This window comes from Mangifera indica, chromosome 3, assembly GCF_011075055.1.
Source record: "Mangifera indica cultivar Alphonso chromosome 3, CATAS_Mindica_2.1, whole genome shotgun sequence".
In the NCBI taxonomy this organism is placed as follows: domain Eukaryota; kingdom Viridiplantae; phylum Streptophyta; class Magnoliopsida; order Sapindales; family Anacardiaceae; genus Mangifera; species Mangifera indica.
The window spans coordinates 21770908-21792670 of record NC_058139.1 but is presented as its reverse complement, the minus strand read 5'-3'; the positions used below and the strand labels follow the sequence as shown (position 1 = coordinate 21792670).

General features: G+C 34.2%; 2 protein-coding genes and 2 pseudogenes across 4 annotated transcripts in view; 1 reads left to right on the top strand and 3 right to left on the bottom strand.

Annotated features, from left to right (window-relative positions):
• Positions 1 to 11068, bottom strand: part of LOC123210170 — a 32179-nt gene extending 21111 nt beyond the window's left edge. For 2 of the 3 annotated variants that reach the window (XM_044628406.1, XR_006501228.1), the window contains exons 1-2: positions 10642 to 11067; positions 9860 to 10450 (exon numbers count right to left, since the gene is read on the bottom strand). In XM_044628406.1, the coding sequence (XP_044484341.1) occupies positions 9860 to 10450; positions 10642 to 10983 (933 nt within the window). In that variant the 5' untranslated portion in view covers positions 10984 to 11067. Of the gene's footprint in view, positions 1 to 9355; positions 9742 to 9859; positions 10451 to 10641 lie in introns of those variants that run through there. The other variant, XM_044628407.1, reaches the window with a different exon arrangement.
• LOC123210174 lies at positions 2948 to 5003 on the bottom strand (annotated as a pseudogene).
• Positions 5118 to 8461, top strand: LOC123210187 (annotated as a pseudogene).
• Positions 11069 to 11131: 63 nt separating the features above from the next.
• On the bottom strand, positions 11132 to 20591 carry LOC123211636. The gene is made up of 7 exons (XM_044630428.1): positions 17739 to 20591; positions 17155 to 17652; positions 16443 to 16985; positions 14908 to 15630; positions 11931 to 12536; positions 11376 to 11697; positions 11132 to 11136 (listed from the first exon to the last, which is right to left on the bottom strand). Exons 1-7 carry the CDS (start codon positions 20589 to 20591, stop codon positions 11132 to 11134), a joined length of 5550 nt encoding a protein of 1849 aa, XP_044486363.1.
• Positions 20592 to 21763: the final 1172 nt, after the last annotated feature.

Below are 21763 nucleotides of genomic sequence, written 5' to 3'. Positions count from 1 at the left end.
ATTTTACATTGTAAAGACATTTTCATATTTATTTATATATTTCATTATTTTTTCTAAAATGTCAAAATTACCCTTCCCCTCATCTATATAAACCCTCCTCACTTATTTTATTTCCACACACTTCTCATATCACTCAAACACTCACTCTCACTTTCATTTTTTTTTCAACATCAATTAGTAGGGATTCGTTCGGACAAAGGAAGTTCGTATTTCTGAATTCGATTCGAAAAAATACCATTCATCAAAAAAGGTATTTATGTCATTCTTATCCTAAAACTTCATTTTTTTATTAACTCTAGTTTTTATGTCGCAATATGGAGGGTTAAATGCAATGTTTGACAAGTATGGGGGGTTAAATGTAATTTAGGATAAATATGGGGGTTTTTTTTGGATATTTTACATTGTAAAGGCATTTTCATATTTATTTATTTATTTCATTACTTTTTCTAAAATATCAAAATTACCCTCCCCCTCATCTATATAAACCCTCCTCACTCATTTTATTTCCACACACTTCTCATATCACTCAAACACTCACTCTCATTTTCATTTTTTTTTCAACATCAATTAGTAGGGATTCGTTCGGACGAAGAAAGTTCGTATTTTTAAATTCGACTCGAAAAAATACTATTCATCAAAAAAAGGTATTTATGCCAATCTTACCCTAAAACTTCATTTTATTTGTTAAGCATAGTTTTTATGTCGTAATATGAGGGTTAAATACAATGTTTGACAAGTATGGAGGGTTAAATGTAATTTAGGATAAATATAGGGGATTTTTGGATATTTTACATTGTTATGGGGGTTTTAGATATTTTACAATATATACAGGATTTATATAACATGTTAAAAATATATAGGTATTGCTTTGATACAAGACGACATACAAGGGTGTCAAATGAAATGTTATTAAAATTAGGGCGTATTTTCATATTAAACATTGTAGGCGCATTATAATTAAAATTATAGGTTTTTTCGAGTTTCACCGCTTTAGGATATATCAATGCACATTTTTCTTATTTCTGAAGAATTTTTCGATTGTTGTCATTCTATGGTATTTCAACTTTTAGGATTCAAATTTCAGTTTTGTTTTTTTGAATTTTACCGTTTTAGTATCTATCAACTCGTATTTTTCAGATTTTTTTAGAATTGTTCGATTATTACCATTCTAGGGTATTTCAATTTTTAGAATTCGAATTTAAGCTTAGTTTTTTTTGAATTTTATTGTTTTAGGATATATCCACTAGTATTTTTCAGATTTCTGCAGAAATTTTTTATTATTGACATTTTAAAGTATTTCAAAGTATAGAATTTGAATATCTATTTCAAAGTATAGATATTATAAAAACGTTTTAAATAGAACGTTACAAACAGATAGATGCATTTTGATATAAGATAACATACGAAAGTGTTATATAAATTGTTAAATAATTATAGGGGGATAAATAACATATTAGAAAAATATGAGGAGTTTTTTTTAATTATTAATAATTGTACGACTGATTTACATAGTTATTATTGATTTTTTTTTATACCTGAATAATTATCTTCAAAAACTTGTCATTGCAGGATTGATATTTAAAATGGAGGGTTATGCATCGGTTCATTACCAGGGAGAATGGATTCAAGGTCGCAACAACACAATGAAATATGTTGGAGGAGTCAAACAATTGATTAAAATCCCTTATGGAACAACATTCGAGGGATTTATTGAGCTTTTGACAAAGTATTGCAGTATTGCAGTATTGATCCAATGAAAAACTACATTCAAGTATCAATGAAGCCAAGAAAAATTAAGCTTGACTGTCCCATGGATGTTGTTGTCATCACCTTTTGTGTAACATGCGGGCAAAGTATAAACGAGACTCAAAGGTATATTGTAAACAAGTAATTAAATTTATAACAGTTTATCATTTTCAAACATTTTGCTTACAATGAGTTTTCATATTTTTTACCCTCTTACAGGTCGCGGGTGCATATTGGAAAGCCGTTAAATCATACACAGAGTCTGAATTTGGTTCGATGATGCAATCCATTGACTCAATGAACCCCCAAGCTGGAGCTTATCTACGGGATGTCGGATTTGAGCGTTGGAGTAGAGCATACTTTCCAGGACATCGATACAACATCATGACCACAAATATTGCTGAGTCATTTAACGCCCTTGTCAGACATGCACGGGGCCTACCTATAACCATGCTTTTGGAGTTTATTCGTGGTACCATGCAACGATGGTTTTACGAGAGGAGAACTCATGCAAGTAAGTATCAAATCGATATTAATTAAAAGTTGTCTCATGTACTTTTTTCCACTTTGTTAATCATATAACCAAATGTGTTCTTAATATTTGTTTGAAATTACAGATGAATGTCAAAACTTTCTCACCCCGTGGGTGGAAGATAAGATCAGTAATCGTCTATCAAAGTCTGCAAGTCTAGATGTTCGACCGATTACACCTACTCGGTATCAGGTTGTTGGATTTGGTGGATTCATGGGTATTGTGGACTTTGGTGACATGTCTTGCACGTGTAGAAAGTTTCAGCTTACACGTGTAGAAAGTTTCAGCTTTCACGTATTCCGTGCAAGCATGCCATTAAAGTTTATTGTTTTTGTTTTGCATAACTAAATAGATTAATTTTATGTTGAACCGATAATGAGTTTTACTCTTTAGCTGAATTGGAATGACTATAAGTTCTAGCCAATCAGACCTACCCTTAACCTAAATCAAATCACAAGTCTTAATCAATCAAATCTACCTTTAACCTACATTAAACTTACCATTTCTTGGTAAAATTGGTTCAATCAAATAGTTTGATCTCAAGATGTCCAAACCTCACCTTATTCAAAATAGAGAAACACGCAAATTAAAGTCAATCATTCCAGTTTTAATGCACATCAAATTTACTCAGCTAACAAATGGTACAAGATGGAGGCCACTCATTACCTGTACTAAAAACTTCGGTTGATTTCTTGTTTCTATTTATTCGCATTTGTTGATAGGTAGAGAAGATTAAGAATCAATAACATGCATGTATACAATCCCGAGCAATCCTAAAGTACGTGATTATTGGAGTCTCAAAATACAACATATGTTCAAACATTTTCCCTCAGCCTACTTTGACAACATATTTTATACCACAGCCACAGGTGGAGTTGGCCTATTCATTGCTCTTACTGGCGACTTCCAATCCATTACCTGCACAGGACAGATAAAATAAAAAAGTGAAATTTGATGTTATGGATATAATCAAACGCTTGAGGCTATCTTAAGGGTACATAATCAAACATTTTAAATGCAAATAGTCTCAGAAAGAAATGATGTTATGGAAATAAATCGAGGAAAAAAAAGAGCAATAGCATCATTCACTAGTCATCTTTATGTATTATAAATCTTTTCAACAAAGGTTAACAGAACATTGTAGTTGTCAGAACACAAGAAGTTACCATCAGGATCAAAGAAGAAGACTTGTTTGACCTTCCCGTTGGGCAGGGACCGTTGGAAAGTCTGTATTCCCTTGTCCTGCAAAAGAAAATTCCTTTTATCTTCACCTGCTATTATTATGATAATTAAAGCAATAAATAGGCCAGCTCTTGTTTATGGTAGAATTTATTAGGTGGTAAACTTTAGCATGTTTTACATTCTGCCCATGCATAAGCTCTAAAGGAAAGGAAAGATTAAATTTAAGGATTTTGAAGTTCTAGCTACCATTCGGTTCTAGCCTTAACTGCTCATTATGGACCATCCTCCTCTAATTTTAGTATAATCTTTCAGCATAGTAGCTCATGAATTGGAAACTTGAGCTACGAAGCACATTATGATAGTTTATATTTCTTAATTTGGTTGTTCAATTGTTGATCTTGTATGCTAATTTATGTGTCTAAACAATATTCCAACAAAGCAGCCATAAAAATCCTGAAGAATGGGTATGTTAAGCACCAGGACTTGTTTGGGAAAAATGTCCTAATCCTAATGGGTAGGGTCGAGTATATATAAATGGGAGCTATAATTGTAATAGAGCAGGAGAAGAAATTAGGGCTTTTAGGCAGTTTTGGTTGTGGGCACGGGAATCTTTTGGCTTAAGGCAGGTTTCTAGCGCTTCAAATGGCCGGAATTGGGAGGCCACAGCTTCTCAAATGCTTGGTTTATCCACTATAAACTCCAAAGCAATAAAAATAACATTTGTTCTCTTCATCTGATTGTGTGTTTTGTTGTTTGGTTGACTATTGGTTGGGTATCTATCAGGGTACCAGAAGTAGAAAGAATATTCACTCCATCTTATCCACCTTGTTTTTGATTAAACCATATCAACTAGGACATCAAATTCCTGTTTTTGCAAAGCTTATTTTGGTGATAACTTCAAAAGAATGAAAGTTCACCCATTCAGTATTTTTGGGTTCCAATTGTAATTTTGAAAAATCTATGCAATAATGTTTAGATTTTGCTTTCAAAATTATTATTATGAATTGTTGTTTTCATTGTTTGTCAGCAGCATCGCAAAAAATGATTAAAAACATTAAAAATAATCGAAAATTACAAGAAAAAAACAAAGGAATACCTAAAGAGTGTGCACAAAGGATTCAAAATGGTCGACAGTGAAGCAGATATGATGACCTCTGGGGAGATGGCTGGCGTCAAGGACGGGTGATGTGGCGCTGTAGGGACCTTCTGGAAGCTTGGTGACGGGGCTTCTCTCGATGAGGTGAAGAGCAAAAGCCCCAGGCAAATTTAGCCATATCACCTTGAATTCTCCGAAATCTGGGGCTTCAATTTCCTCAAAACCAAAAATCTACAAAACGTTCATAATTCAAGTAAGTTTTAACAAAAATTTATCAGTTTCAGTGGAAAATTATACCTCCTTGTAAAAGTTGGCGAGACGCCTTATATCCGAGGATTCTCGGGAGATGTGGTTCAGGTTTGCTGCTTGGGCTCCTGGCATTTTTGTGACGCTGTTTTCAGTTTTTAAGCCAATCTTTATCTGCCGTGGCGATTGTTTGCATTTTATAGTGGCTTGTTTCCTCATTCTTGAGCTATGCGACGTCGCTTTTATAGTGGCTGTTGGATTGGATTGTGAACCATTGGATCTCTGTACAATACCAAGACAAAAAACAGGACATTCGAATTTCATAATTCTGTGTCTTCCCTGTTAGAGACCTTGATTTCTGTCACCAAGAGAGACATGCAGATCACTCCTTCCTAATTAATTCAAAAACTTTACAGGATGCGGAAAAAAAAGCTTTACACAGGCAGAAACAAGTGTTCAAGAGAGAAGGAATACAAAACCATAATAAAAATGCAAAATGAGTTTGAAATCTCAGGAGATAGAAGAATGAATATCTGTTGTTTTATATTTCCCTTAGTTTTGACCGTGTTTTGTGGATGGTTGTTGAAGAGTGTGCTCATTGAACCAACCAGTTGAAACATTGGGATAGGGTTGGCATTCATGGTGGCAGCCAAGCGCTATAAGCTTGTCATTACAATGCCTGCTTCAATGAGTACTGAAAGAAGAATCATTCTTCGAGCTTTTAGAGCTGACCTTGTTCTCACTGATCCTACTAAAGGGATGGTGGGGGCTGTTCAGAAGGCAGAGGAGATTTTGGCTAAGACACCAAATGCTTACATGCTGCAGCAGTTTGAAAATCTAGCCAACCCAAAGGTACATTTCTCTAGTAAATAATGAAGTAGATGTAGTTGGCAGTAGTAAAAGTTTTCCAAAAATATGTCATTGTTGGTTTAGGTCCATTATGAGACTACTGGGCCAGAGCTATGAAGAGGCTCAGGATGGAAATTCGATGCCTTTGTTTCTGGAATTGGTACTAATGGCACAATTACAGGTGTAGGGACATTTCTTAAAGAAAAGAACCCCAAGATAAAGGTATGATAAATATTTAATTTCAAAAGTCAATCCAGATTGAAACCAATTTATTTTGTTTCAGAAATTCGACAGAACCTGTAACTGTCTTTTTAAAAAATCTAATGTTATTTGTGTCCACAGTCAATTGACATCTCATTGCTTTCCTTGTAATTAGCTACATGGTGTAGAGCCAGTTGAAAGTCCTGTCCTATCCGGTGGAAAACCTGGTGTGTTGTATGTCTAATGCCTACACTTCTTTGACGATCTCATCTCTTTGCATTTTCTTGTCCAACTGGTCTGGATATATTTCGGTAACATAAAATCGATGCATTCAATGTATTTGTCATCTAAAACAGAAGTAGCAAGTAGTTTTTGGCATTGATGCATAATAAATACAGGAGGAACTAGAAAGGAGTCCTTATATCCTATTGAAATGTAGATAGTATTACAAACTTTTGACACCTATAGACATGGATGATAGTATTACAAACTTTTGAGGAAGGGAAATATTTTAAGGAAAAGTTTGTCCTCTACGCTGGTTCTCTTGCTTCCTGACCACTGATGTGAAGTAATTTTTATGGCTTGGTCTGCTCATCTCACATAACCTCCTGTAGATGCATAGTAGATTAAGTTGTTGGCATTTAAGCTAGTAAAGCTTAAGTATGAGATTAAGTTGACAGCATTTAAGATGGTAAGCTTTAAGTATGAGTTTATGTTAGATAACATTTAAGCTAGTAAGCTTAAAGTGTTGCCTCAATACCAGAAAATAACACAACAGTTGATATTAGTATATTTGGAGTGCATTTTGATTCTTAAGTAAGCTTTACGTACATTTTCTTCAAGTTCATTTTTTAATGAATCCTTCACTTCATAATGGTGATATTAGTATATTTGGAGTTAATTCTTTCTTTTTTTGTTTTTGGCATTTGTCTATTTATTTTAGTTTCTATCACACAACAGTTGTTATCTTCTAATCTCTTAGCACCCGAACCAAGCAACACTCACAAACAGCAACACACAAACACACAGAATGCGATTGTCTAGAAATTGCACAGATTAAGACAAGATATACTCTCTGCTGAATTTTATTCACTAGAGAATAGAAATATTTATATAAGTTATCTCTTACAACTACCATAAAGCAAACAACAAGAAACCAAATTGGATAACCGGCAATCAGAGGAGTCTGGACGTCTGTCAGCCGGTGGCTGTCCATACCATTTCCATAATCTGTCTTCTTTCTTTTTCTCGTCCTTTTCCACTTTTTATTCCTCCCTTCTAACTAATTTCCAAAATCTCCATTCCAAGCAACCCATGTGGCTTTCCCCTTCATTTGGAATCCTCAAACATCTCAGCCAGCCCCACAATCGTTCCATCGTTTAATCCCCTGATGGCAGCCCTACGTCTCCTACTGTACATCTTGAATGTAGGAGCTGTAACATAATCTATATCTATGTCTCCCCATGTATTAGCTGCTCATTTATATGATAAAGGAATTCTTGGGTCATTGGCTGTGAGTGATGGATGTGTACTGTATGTATAAATGTGAAGGTCCACATAAGATCCAAGGAATACGCATTGGTTTTGTCCCAGGTGTTTTGCAAGTCAACGTTGTTGATGAAGTTATTCAAGTAAGTCAAATTTTCTTTCAAGAAACCCTTGAATTTGTTTACTATGAAATTTCAGCTCAATGCCCCATGGAGTCCTTCAAAAGCATGTTTTTGAAATGTGTAAACAGGGAAAATAATGATGTTAAAGAGTAATAATGTTATGAGGCGAATTTTGATAAGTCCCACATTAACCAAACATGAAATGTTTGAAGATTTTAAGTGAAATGAAAATTCAGAAAGAGAGTAGATGTTGGGAAATTTGAACTTCACATACCTGTTGTGTATTTATGTACTGAGTACATGCTTATATCTTATTGGGCATAGCAGCTTGCTTATTTCTTCCAGTGACTTTTTCTAGCCATGTTTTCAGATTGCTAAACCACCTTTTTTCCAATTTTGCAGATATCAAGTAATGAAGCAATTGAGACAGCAAAGCTTCTTGCCCTGAAAGAAGGTTTACTTGTAAGTTTTCAACTTCTCCAAAATCATTTACTGTAGATTTAAAGCTGTTCTTGCTAGCAATCTCATGGAATAATTATGTAGCTTCTTTCTTCACACTCACAGCAACAAATTTGTATCTCCAAATCATCTCCGACCATTGGAGTGTCTATTCCAGTTGGGAATATCATCTGGTGCTGCCGCTGCTGCTGCAATTAAGATTGCACAGAGACCTGAGAATGCTGGAAAACTTATTGTTGTAAGTGGAGACATTCCCTTAGCAGGTTCTTTGGTAAAGTTTTCAATAATTTTCAGTCTGTGCTTAAAGATGGACTTGTGAATTTCTGATGCAGGTAATTTTTCCGAGCTTTGAAGACAGGAATCTGTCTTCCGTCCTATTTGAATCTGAGAGAAAGGAGGCAGAAAACATGGTGGAGGAGCCCTGATTTCCTATTTCACTCTAGCATTTTGGTCTCCTATTGCTTCTCCTTAACATAATTACATGAATTGTAGTCATTTTAAATGCCTGGTACTGCTAGCTACTCATTATTAGCTACTCATTGTTCATATCAAATATACCAAAAATATAGATAATATATTTTGTTTGTTTGATTTCTTATACCAAGTAACTTGCCATCCTGTTTTAAATGCATAACACATATTGTCTTAAAAACTGGACCAACAAGCCGAATTGAGACTTGGTGGTCAGTCAGGAAAACTTGTTTTACCCTTTAAACTTGATTGACCTGCAGTTGAATTGGTTGAATCAGTTTGTCTAAAACCAATACCATTCGACATATAATTACTTTGCTGCTTTAAAACATGTCAGCATGATTGAAACCAATTATTGACGATAAAAATGGCCGGTTTTCTTGTATCTGAAATAAGAGGTCTGCTGTGCAAGTAAATCATACATATCTGATGTAGCCTTTGATGCAACTCCTGAGACAGAAGCTATAGCTACTTCTGGAGACATTGTCTGTTTCTTATGAGCCTCACACTGGATAGTTTTCCACAAATCATGAAAATGAAATAAAATTTGTATCAATTAAATGTAAAATGCTAGAATTACAGAAACCTAGACTGAGAAAATTCACTGTAAACCATGTTTAATTTAGTGTATATATGTGTATGTGCTGCATTTATACAGTGTATAATTTAGATGATAAAGTTAATTCCATTTATGAATTAACCCATATTCCCTTCGAGTCATCATATTTTCTCTTTTATTACTTAATGTAAATTAATAAAATTACGTGTATACACTTTGATTACATAATTAGGTATACAAATGATATGTCATCATGCGATTGAATGATTTTGAGTTAAGGATAAAATGGTTTAATCACATTATGACACTTCATATATGTAATCAATTGTATACTCCAAAACATGTACACATAACATTGCTTTTATGACAAAGTATATACTTTTATGACAAAAGCAGAAGGAAAATAACTCACTCTTCAACCAATAACGATACAAATATTATATCAGTTATTGTCACATTATCTTTTTACTTGGACTCCCTTAAGAGATCTAAAAATGTACAAATTTCAATTATAAAATATGATATAAACCTGGCAAAATTAATGAAACAGAATCAAGTAAAGCAGAGCATTAAAGTAAAAACCAAAAATCTTACACTCAGCATTCCAAGGCCTACCTTCAACTGGATAAAATGTGTAAACAGACGGCACTCCACATTCAACAAAATGTGAGGATCAAATCAGTTAAGATGGCAGAAACAAAGTCTCTCTTCAACCGGAGGAAATGAAGCCGTGGTCTATCGCAAACTATTTATAGGAATGACCTCAATTTTCTTTGGAGCTCCACACTTTCTGTAATCATAAAGCATAGTTCATAGAAATAAGAAAATTGAAGAGAACATGAATTCAACCAATTCAATTCATGAAACAATAGTAATGCTTGAGGCATTTTGGTGAGTTGATAATATACCGTATTGTTGTACAAACATTGTATGGTGGAATTAAGGTTGCCTTCCCAAGATTCTTCTACTTCATCTTCTCCTCCTGTCAACTGTAGCTTTTCGAGCTTTGGTGCACTCAAAACTCCATGACAAAAAGTCTCCATCTCCAAGCATTGCCTAACAATTACTTTTTTCAAGGATGGGAATTCAAGAGAATAATCCCCACAACAGAAGATTTTAAGGCTGGACAAGCAGTGAAGTTCCAAACAAACCAATTTACTGAAAACAATTGAATTCTCCATTACTTCATCTCTCAAATGTGTTATAATTTCCTCCATCTGTTTGCAATCAGATACATTCATTCTTGTAAGTTGACCCAAAGTTTTAGTTTTTGAGGGGGTCAGTAAACATCTCAATCCATCACACTTTGAAACTTGCAGATTTGTCAAGTTCTGGAAAGTCAATGGTGAGGACCATGAATTTTCTAAACTGTCACATTCTGATACTTTCAGAGTCTGGAGATTTTGAAAAGCATTGCAAGGCTGAAAATTTCCTCTCCATAGATGCTTTAACCTGGGCATTCCACACAACTCTAGTTTTTCCAAGCTAGGAAATGCATCCTGGGAATTCAGTTAATCATAAAAAGTAAGTGTTGAATCGAAAAAGAAAAGATGATTAATTAAAGTGCTTAGCACTCTATATGGTGACATTTGTGATATTTGTGGACCTACTTATATTCATAATGATAATGATGATAATGCTGTCCAATAAGAAAAATCGGTACTTGTTAAATTATAGACATGATTAATACCTTGTAAACGAAGAACAGTGGTTGTTGACTGTCTCCATGACTTCCTGGGATGCTCAATATTTCTGAAGCAAGGATCTCCACATTATTACAACCATATACCTTCAAATCTTCCAGAATTGGCCATTCTGAAATATGCATATCTGGGTAGAGACTCTTGAGACTTGGCAGCATCTCTAGAGACAGGTGGGTTAATTTGGAGAATAAAAACCTGGGGACTGCTTCCCCCTCGGCAACAATTTCCTCCATCATACTAGACCTTTTGTCGAGCACTTCAAATATCTCCTCAACTGAATCACAATTTTGTACTCTTAAGAACTCCAGTTTCTGCTGCTTCCCAAGCATGTTAGATGGAAAAACACTTGCAAGGTTTTTACAAAATCGTACAAGCAAGTGATTTAATTTATTGAAGGAATCCACAGAGACCTGATTGTTCCATAATTTTACCAACTGATTAGCATGGCTGATTTGCAATCTCTCCAAACTAGGTAGTCTAACCTGAAGATTACAAGTTACAATTGTAACATAAACATCCAATATTAGTAACTTTAAAACTTATAAATAGTATATGATGAACGAGAAAAAAATTTTAAAAAAAAAATTAATGGGATGGATCACCTTTTGATCAAAAAGAGATGGCACGTAAGTAGAGTTCTCTTTTGCACTCATTCCTTTAGGTTCTTTGCTTGATAATGTCATATCACCACATACATAACTGGAGATGAATGTTTTAATACCAGGACAATTATCAATCCAGAGTCTGTATAAGGAAGACATTTCAACAGAATTTGCTCTGGAGTTGCAGAATGTTGTGAGTTTCGGAAGATCTCTAAGCTTCAACTGGTACAGTTTAGGAAACAACATCATTTCTGTTCTCCCTTCATCTTCATCTATTACTCTTTCCATTGACATACAATTAGATATCTCAAACTCCCTTAGTTTGAAAAGACTTTTCACCATAGAAGATGGGAATAGATATTGCAAATGATCAAAGCCATCAATAACCAAGATTGTTAAATTCCGGAAGTAAGAAGATGTTTCCAAGCTGTGTAACACAACCTGCATGCATATAATTTTTCTTTTTAGAAAAATTTAAAAAAAAACTTCATTTTGATTCTTAAGTATGTGAATTTATTTGATTAAACAAATCAGTGTAAAAAGAATCAAAACAAACTTACGTTAACAGCGAAAAGGGCTGAAAGATAAAAAAGAAAAACTTCATTTTGATTCTTAAGTATGTGAATTTATTTGATTAAACATATCAGTGTAAAAAGAATCAAAAACAAACTTACCTTAACAGCTAAAAGGGATGAAAGATGAATACTGAGCTCCTTCATATAGATCTTTTGACAGTCCTTAACAATAATAGTTTGCAAGGGAGGAAATTTCAAAATTGTACTTCCAGAATAGAAGCTTGTCAAATTAGGCAGTGACTCAAACATGACAGAGTTCAATAGAGGGATTATAAGTTTATCACTTTCCACATCTTTCTCCCCGTCGCTTTTGATGATTTCTTCTATCAAAGCACAGCTTTTCACTTTTATCTCTTTGAGTTGAACAAGGACCAATAGTACAGATGGAGTCAATATATATTTCAAGCTGTTACAATTGTCAATTTTCAATGATCTGAATTTCTTTAAGCCCAAAATTTCTTGATGATTTACCTCCAAATCAAACACCTGTTCTAGTGACTCACAACTTTTTACCTCTAACAATTCCAGATTTTTGAAGCGGCATAACACATTCAATGGAATACCACTTGATATATCTGAAACTTTTTCCACCACTAGCAACTTTAAATTCCAAAATATGTCCATTGGCAACTGGCCATTCCATAATTTTTCTTTCATGCTAGGGAATTCTGAGAGTGTCAAATGTTCAAGGTTACGAAAGCCAACCTATGAAAACCAAATATTAATTTATTTATAACAAAGTACAATAAAGATTTTGATTTTTAAAAGCCAAAGCAAAGAAAGTTACACAAAGTTAAATATAAGAACTCACATTCAGCTGCAAGTTATCAAGGTGCAAGAGCACCATCTTCAAAGTTTTAAACTTTTATTCATAAAAGTTTTTATAATAAGTTTTCACCGAAAGTTTTGATTTATTATGATATAAGTTATCAAACTATTGTGCATTCAATGTGATAATGCACTACTAGAGTTTATCATTATTGGCTATGTCGAGAAAGAACACGGCTAAAAGAAAGGTATACTAAAGAAATAGGGCATTTTTAGAATAAATAATGAATTTGTTTAGAAAAGTAACTACATCAAAAGTTTGCCTAAAAATGTTCAGATGACAATTTTTTTTGCCTATTTTAATTAATCTCCCTTTCTTTTTATAGTTTTAATTTGTGTCCCTCATTGTTATATAGGACCACCTCAAAGTTGGACAAGAAAGACCATTGATAAGACTTGATCCTATGCTGCCACTAATTGGACAGGCAGCTAAGAAAATAGCCATTATGTGGCCGTGAATATATATGTTAACAAGAAAATGAATAAATTGTATAGAATTGTAATATTCTTTTTGCATGCAATTGACTATCTAAATGTACACTGAAACTGGGTTTTCGAAAAAATACATTGTGGGGTTACAAGTAGTTCTCATAAAAATTTAACGAAGCTATAATGGCAGATTTAGAACAGTTTGAGAAAAACCAGAATCCAATAAAACAAAAAATAATTGTTCAAAAACCAACTTATCGAAAAAATTGAACAAACATCTTCCTTACTTTTTCAAACTTGCTTAGTCTGCAATTGATTTGTATATGTCATCAGTAGATTGAGATTCGTGGCATAATGGAATTAATTCAATCGAAATATGAGTTCGGTACTAGTCAACAGAAGATAATGCTCTTGTAGTTATGACTTTGCCAACATTGCATTAATCTCTCCAATAAAATCAAAATTATAATAGGGAAAAGGACTATTTCCCATCCAACTTTTGATGCGTTCTTAAAATGCCACTCACGGTAGATGGAAAACCACTTTTCCAACCTATGACCAAACTACCATCCAATTTTTCAGTTAGGGACAGGGGCAAAATCGTTATTTTACTTTTAAAACCTTAAAACTTTAAAATTTTACCGTTTTCCCCCTTCAGGTTTTAAAAATTAATAATTAACCCATCCTCAAAGTTTGAAAATTTTAGATTTCACCCCTAGGGTTTGCTTTCTTCTCTGGCCACCACCGACGGCCTACTCATTCGATTGATCTCCCATCTGTGACTACAAAGGATGACGAAGGACGACCCTCCTAGCCCAGATCTGGATGACAAAACATCATCCAGATCTGGAAGAATAGACGAAGGACAGCGAAGCGTCGTCCTTCATATCTGGGTGGAGCGACGAAGAGAGACCTCTTCGTTGCATGATGGTGCGATGAAGAGATCTCGGTCTCTTCGTAGCATCGTGCAACGAGGAGATGAAGATCTCTTCATCGCACCATCGCCGTCAAACCAGGAGAAGGAGGAGGCTGGTGACGACGCCGGAGACAACGTCGGGAGATGAAGTTGAAGAATGGGGGTGAAATTGCTAGTTTTGAAAGTTATGGGGTGCAACTACATTTTGAAAAATATGGAAACCCTAGGTTTAGGGGTGAAAATGTTAGTTTTCAAAGTTTAAAAACTTTAGATAAGGTGAAATGTTAGTTTCTAAAACCTAAGGGGGGTGAATGGAAAACCCTCACGTCAATTTTGAGACGAATTTGACAGATTAAATTGAGAGGTATTTTTGTCATTTCATCTAATAAGGGTAAAATGAACATTTTACCCTTATGCAAACAAATATCATTCATATTAACGGCTCATGGGTGGGAAAAGTGGTTTTTCATCTGCTGTGGGTGACATTTTAAGAACGCATCAAAAGTTGGGTGGGAAATAGTCCTTCTCCCTACTTAATATCCCAATTAATATTTCAAACTGATTCGGACTTAATGTGAATTTTATTAATATTAAAATAAAATATGTTAACACCTCTACTTTTACCTAATAACAATATTCCCCATCCTCTCAATACAATCATTTCTACTTATTTTACCTTTTTCAATTCAAATATTTTATCCTAATCTTAAATATCATGTCATAATCACAAAAACCTCATCTTGATTAAATATTTTATTCAAATCTTATATTTTCTTTATTATTAGTAATATTATTATTGAGTTCTAACCAACATATCTATTAGTACTAATATTTAAAAAATATATATCAATAACAATGTTGTAAAAGGAGAAAAAAACAAATGTTTAGTGGGAGAGTAAGTACCAAATCTGTAAATATTTGTTGAATGGTAGAATTGAGATCATCCTTCCAAAAATATTCTACATCATCATCTGACTCAGTCAATTGTACTTTTTTTAGCAATGGTGTGCTTAAAACTCCTTGCGAAAAGATGTTCAATTTTGGACATTGACTCACAATAACTTGCTTCAAACAAGGGAATTGGAAAGAATAATTGGCTGAGCAGAAGAATGCAAGGCTTGATAAATAGTGAAGCTCCAAAACTTTCAATTTGCCAAAAACAATCTCTTCTTCTTTGTCTCCCTCCTTTGCCATTACCTCTATCAACAGTTTGCACTCTCTTATTCTCATTGTTGTGAGATTGACAAAACTTTTGGCTGCTTCACTTGTTAGTACCTTGGCTAATCCATCACAATTGTATACCTCTAGAGTTTCAAGATTTTTGAAAGACATTGCAGATGACATTAAAATTGTCAAACAATGACATCTTCGTACTTGTAGCATTTGAAGATTTGGAAGAAATGTGTTCCCTAGAAAATCCTCTTTGAAACTACATTTGGCAAAATTAAGTGACTCCAAACAATTTAATTTTTGAAGGAAATCGAACAAAGAAGCAACAAATTCATCATCAAAATAAGCCAGCCAAAGTATTTTAAGCTTGCCAAAGCTCTCAACCATTTCAGAGCGCAGGAATGTCAATTTGAAGTCACGTGCGTCCGATCCCAACAGTTCCAAATTTGGTATGACCTAAAAATTATGAACAAGTAAATAAGCAGGTGTGAGCAATAAGTCATCAACGAGTGCACCGCAATGCACAAATAAATAACTAGGATTTTTTTATACAAATGGTACAGGTGTCACATGTTATATAACGTCAAATAAGCAAGTAAAAAAATATATAACCAGATCTATAATCTGGAGATAATGTAAATTACATTGCTGTAAACGGAATCATACAAGGCAAAAGTCCTATCTACTATTATGAGCCAAATTTTAACTTAAAAAAAAAAGAAATCGGTTTACTCTCTCCAGCTCATGATCTGTTTATGCATTTAAAATTATTAATTAAATAAATATCTTACGAAGTAAATAGACCTTAAACAAGAAGTACATAAATGACCAAGAATTAATAATCAACAAATTGAATAAAATCTTGCAACTGAAATATTCAGACGATTAATACATATTAACTCTACAGATTTATAGAGAAAAACAAATTTATTATAATCAAACAAAAGGAAAAGTAGCCCTTAGTTTGCAATAGAAAATTTAATGTCCTTATGAATTGGAAAATAAAATTCATTGATGCCTAATTCAAATCTTGATTTTGAGTTCGTGTTGTATATCTTTAGGCCCAGTAGTTATCTAAAATCAATTGGCTGATGGAAGGTCTTGAAGAGTTCCTCCACCTATTAGACTTGTCTTTTGTTGGATACTTGGTTGTACACCAATAATACGATAAAGTGCAACCTCTAATAAAAGGGATGATGATCAAATCAATCTGGATAATGTAAAGATATTTTATTTATGAGTGGGTTTCAATGAAATTGAAATCATACCTTTTCTAACAAAAAAAGGGCAGGCTGCCTCTCCCCGCCTCTGGCTTGAAAGTTTGGAAATTCAGAAGCATATAAATTTATGTTCCTGCAATTATGCACAATCAAAAATTTTAACATTGGCCACTCTACTGCATGCAACCGCGGGTAGAAACATTTCAGTTCCTGTAAATTTATAAGGTGGATGCAGGTTAATTGTGGAAACAAAAATATTGGGGCCCCATTAACTTCTTCCTCAGAAACAATTTTCTCCAACCCACAAGAGCATATCAGCAGGTTTTTAAGTTGCATGAGACAAGTAGCGGTAGAAACTGGAAAGAGACTTTTCATACTTGAACAATTATTAACTTTCAATATCTCCAAATTGTGAAAGGTGAGATGTCCTTGAGCATTAGATGGAACAATAGTTAACAACTTTTCACATGATTCGACTCTAACTACTTTTAGTTTGCAAAAGGATTCAACATGGAGTGTTTGGTTGTGCCATATCAGCTGCAAGCTATCCAAGTGCAAGAGCACCATCTTCTCCAAGCTTGGAAAAGCAACCTGTAGCAAACAATTCATGATGTTAATATTTTTGTATAAAAATAGCCACAAGCTCACAATGAGAATGCTATCCAAATATTGTGTCAGGTTGGACTGCTCTCAAAACCTAAAAGCATTTTGAAGGTAATAGGCAACATTGTTTTTTATCATAAAGAATTAACTAAAGTACCTTTTCATCGAAGAGTGGGTTTACGTTGATAAAGTCATTCTCTGAGTTCACCTCTTCCTTAGCTTTTCCCTTTGTTTCTGGATATACAGATTTGCAGAAGAATGTCTTCAAATTATGGCAATGCTCAATGTGAAGTTCTTTTAAGAAAGGGAATTCAATCAAATTTCCTGCACCAAAACTTGTGAGTTTTGGAAGAACTTTGAGCTTCATGTATAATAGTTTAGGAAAACTCATATCGATTATCTTTTCCTCTTTTTGTACTCCTTCTGAGTCAATTATTACTTTCATTGACTTACAATTGCTTATCAAAAGCTCTTGGAGTTGATTTAGACTTTTGACCATAGAGAATGAAAACAAAAATTTCAAGTCATTACAGTCCTCCACAGTTAAGCTTTTTAGGCATTGACTATAATGAAACATTGCTAGAGGTTGATGAATGCATGTATTCTCAAAATTAATTGAACATACTTTCAAGTTCTCCAATCTTGGAAAGACAACCTGTAAAAAAAAATTGTTTTCATAAACTAATAAAAATAATTCTTTCTATTTCAAAAGAAAATGAGAGATGAAAATACAAAGCATACCCTCATGTCAGAGCTGATCTTTATGAATTTGGGCAAACGTTGTAGTGTCAGAGAACACAACTGATTGAGCTCAGTCTGATTATTTGTTTCAATTTCATCACCTTCACCAAAAATCTCTTTTAGGTTCTTACAATTAGTCACTTCAATTTTTTGTAGCTGCACAAGGTTTTTTGCTATGAAAAATGCAAAGAGATACTCTAATTTATCACATTTTTCTATTTTTATGATCCTTAATTTTCTGAAAGACCCTGCATTGAGTTGACCATGACATATATTCTCCAGTTTAATCAAATTACCAAGAATCAAGGACTCTAAGTTGGGAAAGACTAGTTTCCAAGCAACTGAGTTAATGATATATAAAACCTCAAGATCATCTTGTACATGCAGATGCTTTAAATGTTGAAAACCATCCATACTGAGTTCATAAATAACATTTCTAACACCACTCGTTCCTTCTAGAAAGAGATCTTCGGTCATCTTCAACAAACTTTTGACCCCATGCCCCAAATGAATACTATCATCGATCTTGAGTTTCAACATTCTTGAAGTTGAAAGGTCAAATTTAATAGACCACTTCCATTTATCTCCTATAAATATTTTAAAACTCTTCAGTTTCTTGAAGAACAAGTCTTGTGGCATAACTCGAGCATCCTGAATATGAAGATGTAAAGCTGTTAGGTTAGACAACCACTTCAACTCTTCAAGACTAGCATTTCTCCGTCCTTGATTATCGACTCCTTCAACTTCCCATTCAACAAAGCTATTGCCCATATATAATTCTTGCAATTGAGACAAGGAGGAGATGACGTTTGTGGCAATGTATTTAAGGTTTAAGCAATTGCTCAAATCTAACAACTTCAACCGAGTCAATTGTCCGATTTCTGTAGGCAACTCTTCAATATTAGACTCGACCAAGCTAAGAATTACTAATTTACTTAGCTCTCCGAGTATTCTTATATCCTCTAATATGCAGGATTTTAGAAACAATGTTTGAAGGTTTTTTAGGAAAGAAATGGATGAAGGTAATGGCAAGAATCGCAATCCATGGAGACTTAAAACTCTAAGTTCTTTCGTCTTTTCGAAAAAAGCATCTGCAATTTGCAGAGAGTGATTTTTACCAAATAGGAAGAATAACTTCAGTTTTGGATATTCTAACCGTTCAGGAAGATCATCATTGATATTTCTACAAGGCAAAGATATGGCAGTCGAATATTTTGATATTCTCTCCCCCAACACTTCTTTCAAGTCGGTGACATTTTGAATATTAAACATCAACTTCTCTGTTGATGCAATCGATACAGCAACAGCATGAATAATGTCATGCATTTTAACTGTATTGTCATAGGTACCATCCAACAATAAAGAAGAAGCTTTGAGATGATCTATCAACCTGTGCAATCTATTCCTTCCTTCTTCCAACGTATAATCATCTTCAAACAAATTCCAACCCATGCTATATCTTAATAGGTCATCAATAAACACAGTATCACCGGCATTGTAGAGAGCACAAAGAAGAAATAATGATTTAGCTTCCTCATTTTTCAGAAATTCGTAACTCAGCTCTGTCATAGAATACAAAGTTTCATTCATACCTATAATACGTCTTGGATTAGACCTTTTAAGTTGAGCCAAGGCATCATCCCAGGCATGAAGACTCTCATTTTTCAATGCATTGGCAATTAGTGAAATTGCTACCGGTAAACCATCACATTTCTTAACAATCTCATCTGATACAGGACGAAAATCAGAGCTTTCAACAGCATCACCCACAATCTTGCGAAACATATTCCACGCGTCTCCATTAGATAGAGGACCAATGAATATGTCCTTCTGGGTCTTCATATCTTTGCTTAATAAATCTCGATTTCTAGAAGTTAACAATATTGTGCATGGCCTGATCTTCTCATCTTTTTCTTTCTCAACATCACCGAGAGGAATTCCAATTGTATCCGACTCAACTTTTGTGCACGGCCTGATCTTCTCATCTTTTTCTCTCCCAACAGCACCAAAAGGAATTCCAATTGCATCCAAGTCAAGTTTCGTCCAAATATTATCTAAAATTATTAGTAAATTCTTCTCCTTCCTTATCCTGTTTCGTAGTAGATCAGTTCTCTGATATTCACCCTCCTGCCTAAATTCCAGGCCTAACTCATAAGCAACTTTTTCTTGAATTCTTTTGTAGTCTGGGGTTTGCGTTGCCTCAACGATGACCACCTCATCAAATAACTTGTTTTTCTTTGCTTCCCAAGCTACTTTCTTAACTAGAGTGGTTTTGCCCACACCTCCCATCCCATAAACCCCAATCAAGTTAACATTAACATCCTGCAATGCCTCCATGATTTCCCGGAAAGCTTGCTCTCTAGAATCAAACGTCTCATAGTCTCTAACATACATGGATTCTGTCCTCTGTAGAGCAGGACGGTAGGAAACACTACTAAAATTGCCTTTCCTCAGCAAATCGGCACCATCCATTTTGGCTTTCATTGCTTGCTTTCCAAGCTTGTAACGTTGAATCAAATTAGGACATGACCCCAATTTGAAACAGCCACCCTTGTTTGCTTTATCCTCATCCTCAATGATGGCCTTTTCTACCCTTTCAGTGAACTCATCTACATCACTCAGCCATTTCTTAACAGCTTTATAAATCTCTTCCCCCTGTCTTTCAGCCAATTCTACAGGTTTTTCTACTGTTTCCCTTTTATTTCTGAGATCCTGAACTTGTTTTTTGAGGTCGTTGATGTAGCTCTGGTACTTGAACACATACGATATCTGCTGTTCAAGAAAATCATATCCCGACTCTGTAGCATTTGATGCAAGTCCCGCAGCAGTACTGATAGCTATTTCTTCAGCCATTGGCTATAAATACTCGAACACTCTCTCTCTCTTTTTTCCTCCTCAAGTAAAGCTACAAGTAAAGGGTGCTTAGGAGGCAAGGGAAAGGAAAGAAAAAGAAGTGGACAACATTATATAACAAAATATTTCAGAAAATATTTAAGAGAAAAGCTTAATGAACAAAATCTAGTTTTACACAGAGAATACTGAACATAAAAGCAAGGCTAATCGAAAACTCAATAATGAAAACAGGGAAACAAAAAGAAACAGAAAAGATAAAGAATGAAACTTCTAAGCGTTCTCAGGAGACAAAAAAAAAAAGCGCGCACACACACACACAACAAACAACTATAAAAATCAAAGTCTTTAAGAGCAACCCTCAATGAACATAGTCTGGCTGCAATAATAAAAAGAGAAGTCGACGATACTGCCATTTTTTTGTTTTTAATATCGTAAGAAATTTATTGATACTGAGTATAAAACAGATCTAATAAAAAAGATAAGAGAATTGATAGTTAAAACATGGGTAAGGACAAGTATAGAAAAGTAATTTGAAACAACAGACAATTAAAAGGAAGAAATCAAAAGGTAAGGTTTAGAACAAGTACAAGTACAAGTACAGCTTGATAGCTTGATCTGTATGTTTCTCTGAGAAGTAGAGGAAAGTTATTGAAGACCACAGACTACAGGGTGTTTGCTTTACTTGTTTGCAGGGAAGAAAGCATTAATGATTAGGGAAATTGAAATTTTTACCACTATTTTATTCCGTGTATACAAAAATACCACCTATCCTAAAGATTTAACAAATATACCACAACAGTAATCACCTTTTCCAAAATGCCCCTCTTTAATCTTTCATACACAAATTCTTTCTCTTCTTTTCTGCAACTTTTTTTTCTCTTCTTCCAAAGTGATAAAGGAATCACTCTCTCTTCTTCCTCATCTTCGAAAACAAAAGAAGGAAGGAAAAAACTATATTCTTTAGATTAAGAATTCTTCTAAGTGAGGATATAAAAAAAAAGAGCAACCTACAAAAAAACTCAACCACATCCATTTTATACCATGGAAGAAATGACCATTGAAGAAGATCATTTAGTAGGATTTAACTGGAAAAAAAATTAGCATTTAAGGATTAAAACTGAAAAAAAAAAAAAAGGTGAAAGCAACTGGTTTCCGAGGGTTGGTGTTAATGC

Bases quoted from the DNA above. Each gene is read 5' to 3' on its own strand.
- LOC123211636 (XM_044630428.1), bottom strand. From the start codon at position 20,591: ATGGCTGAAGAAATAGCTATCAGTACTGCTGCGGGACTTGCATCAAAT. The intron at 16,986-17,154 runs GTACTTTAGTTA...TGTTTGCTACAG, and splicing joins ACCCACTCTTCGATGAAAAG to GTTGCTTTTCCAAGCTTGGA. The intron at 15,631-16,442 runs GTATGATTTCAA...CATAATTTTTAG, and splicing joins CCCTTTTTTTGTTAGAAAAG to GTCATACCAAATTTGGAACT.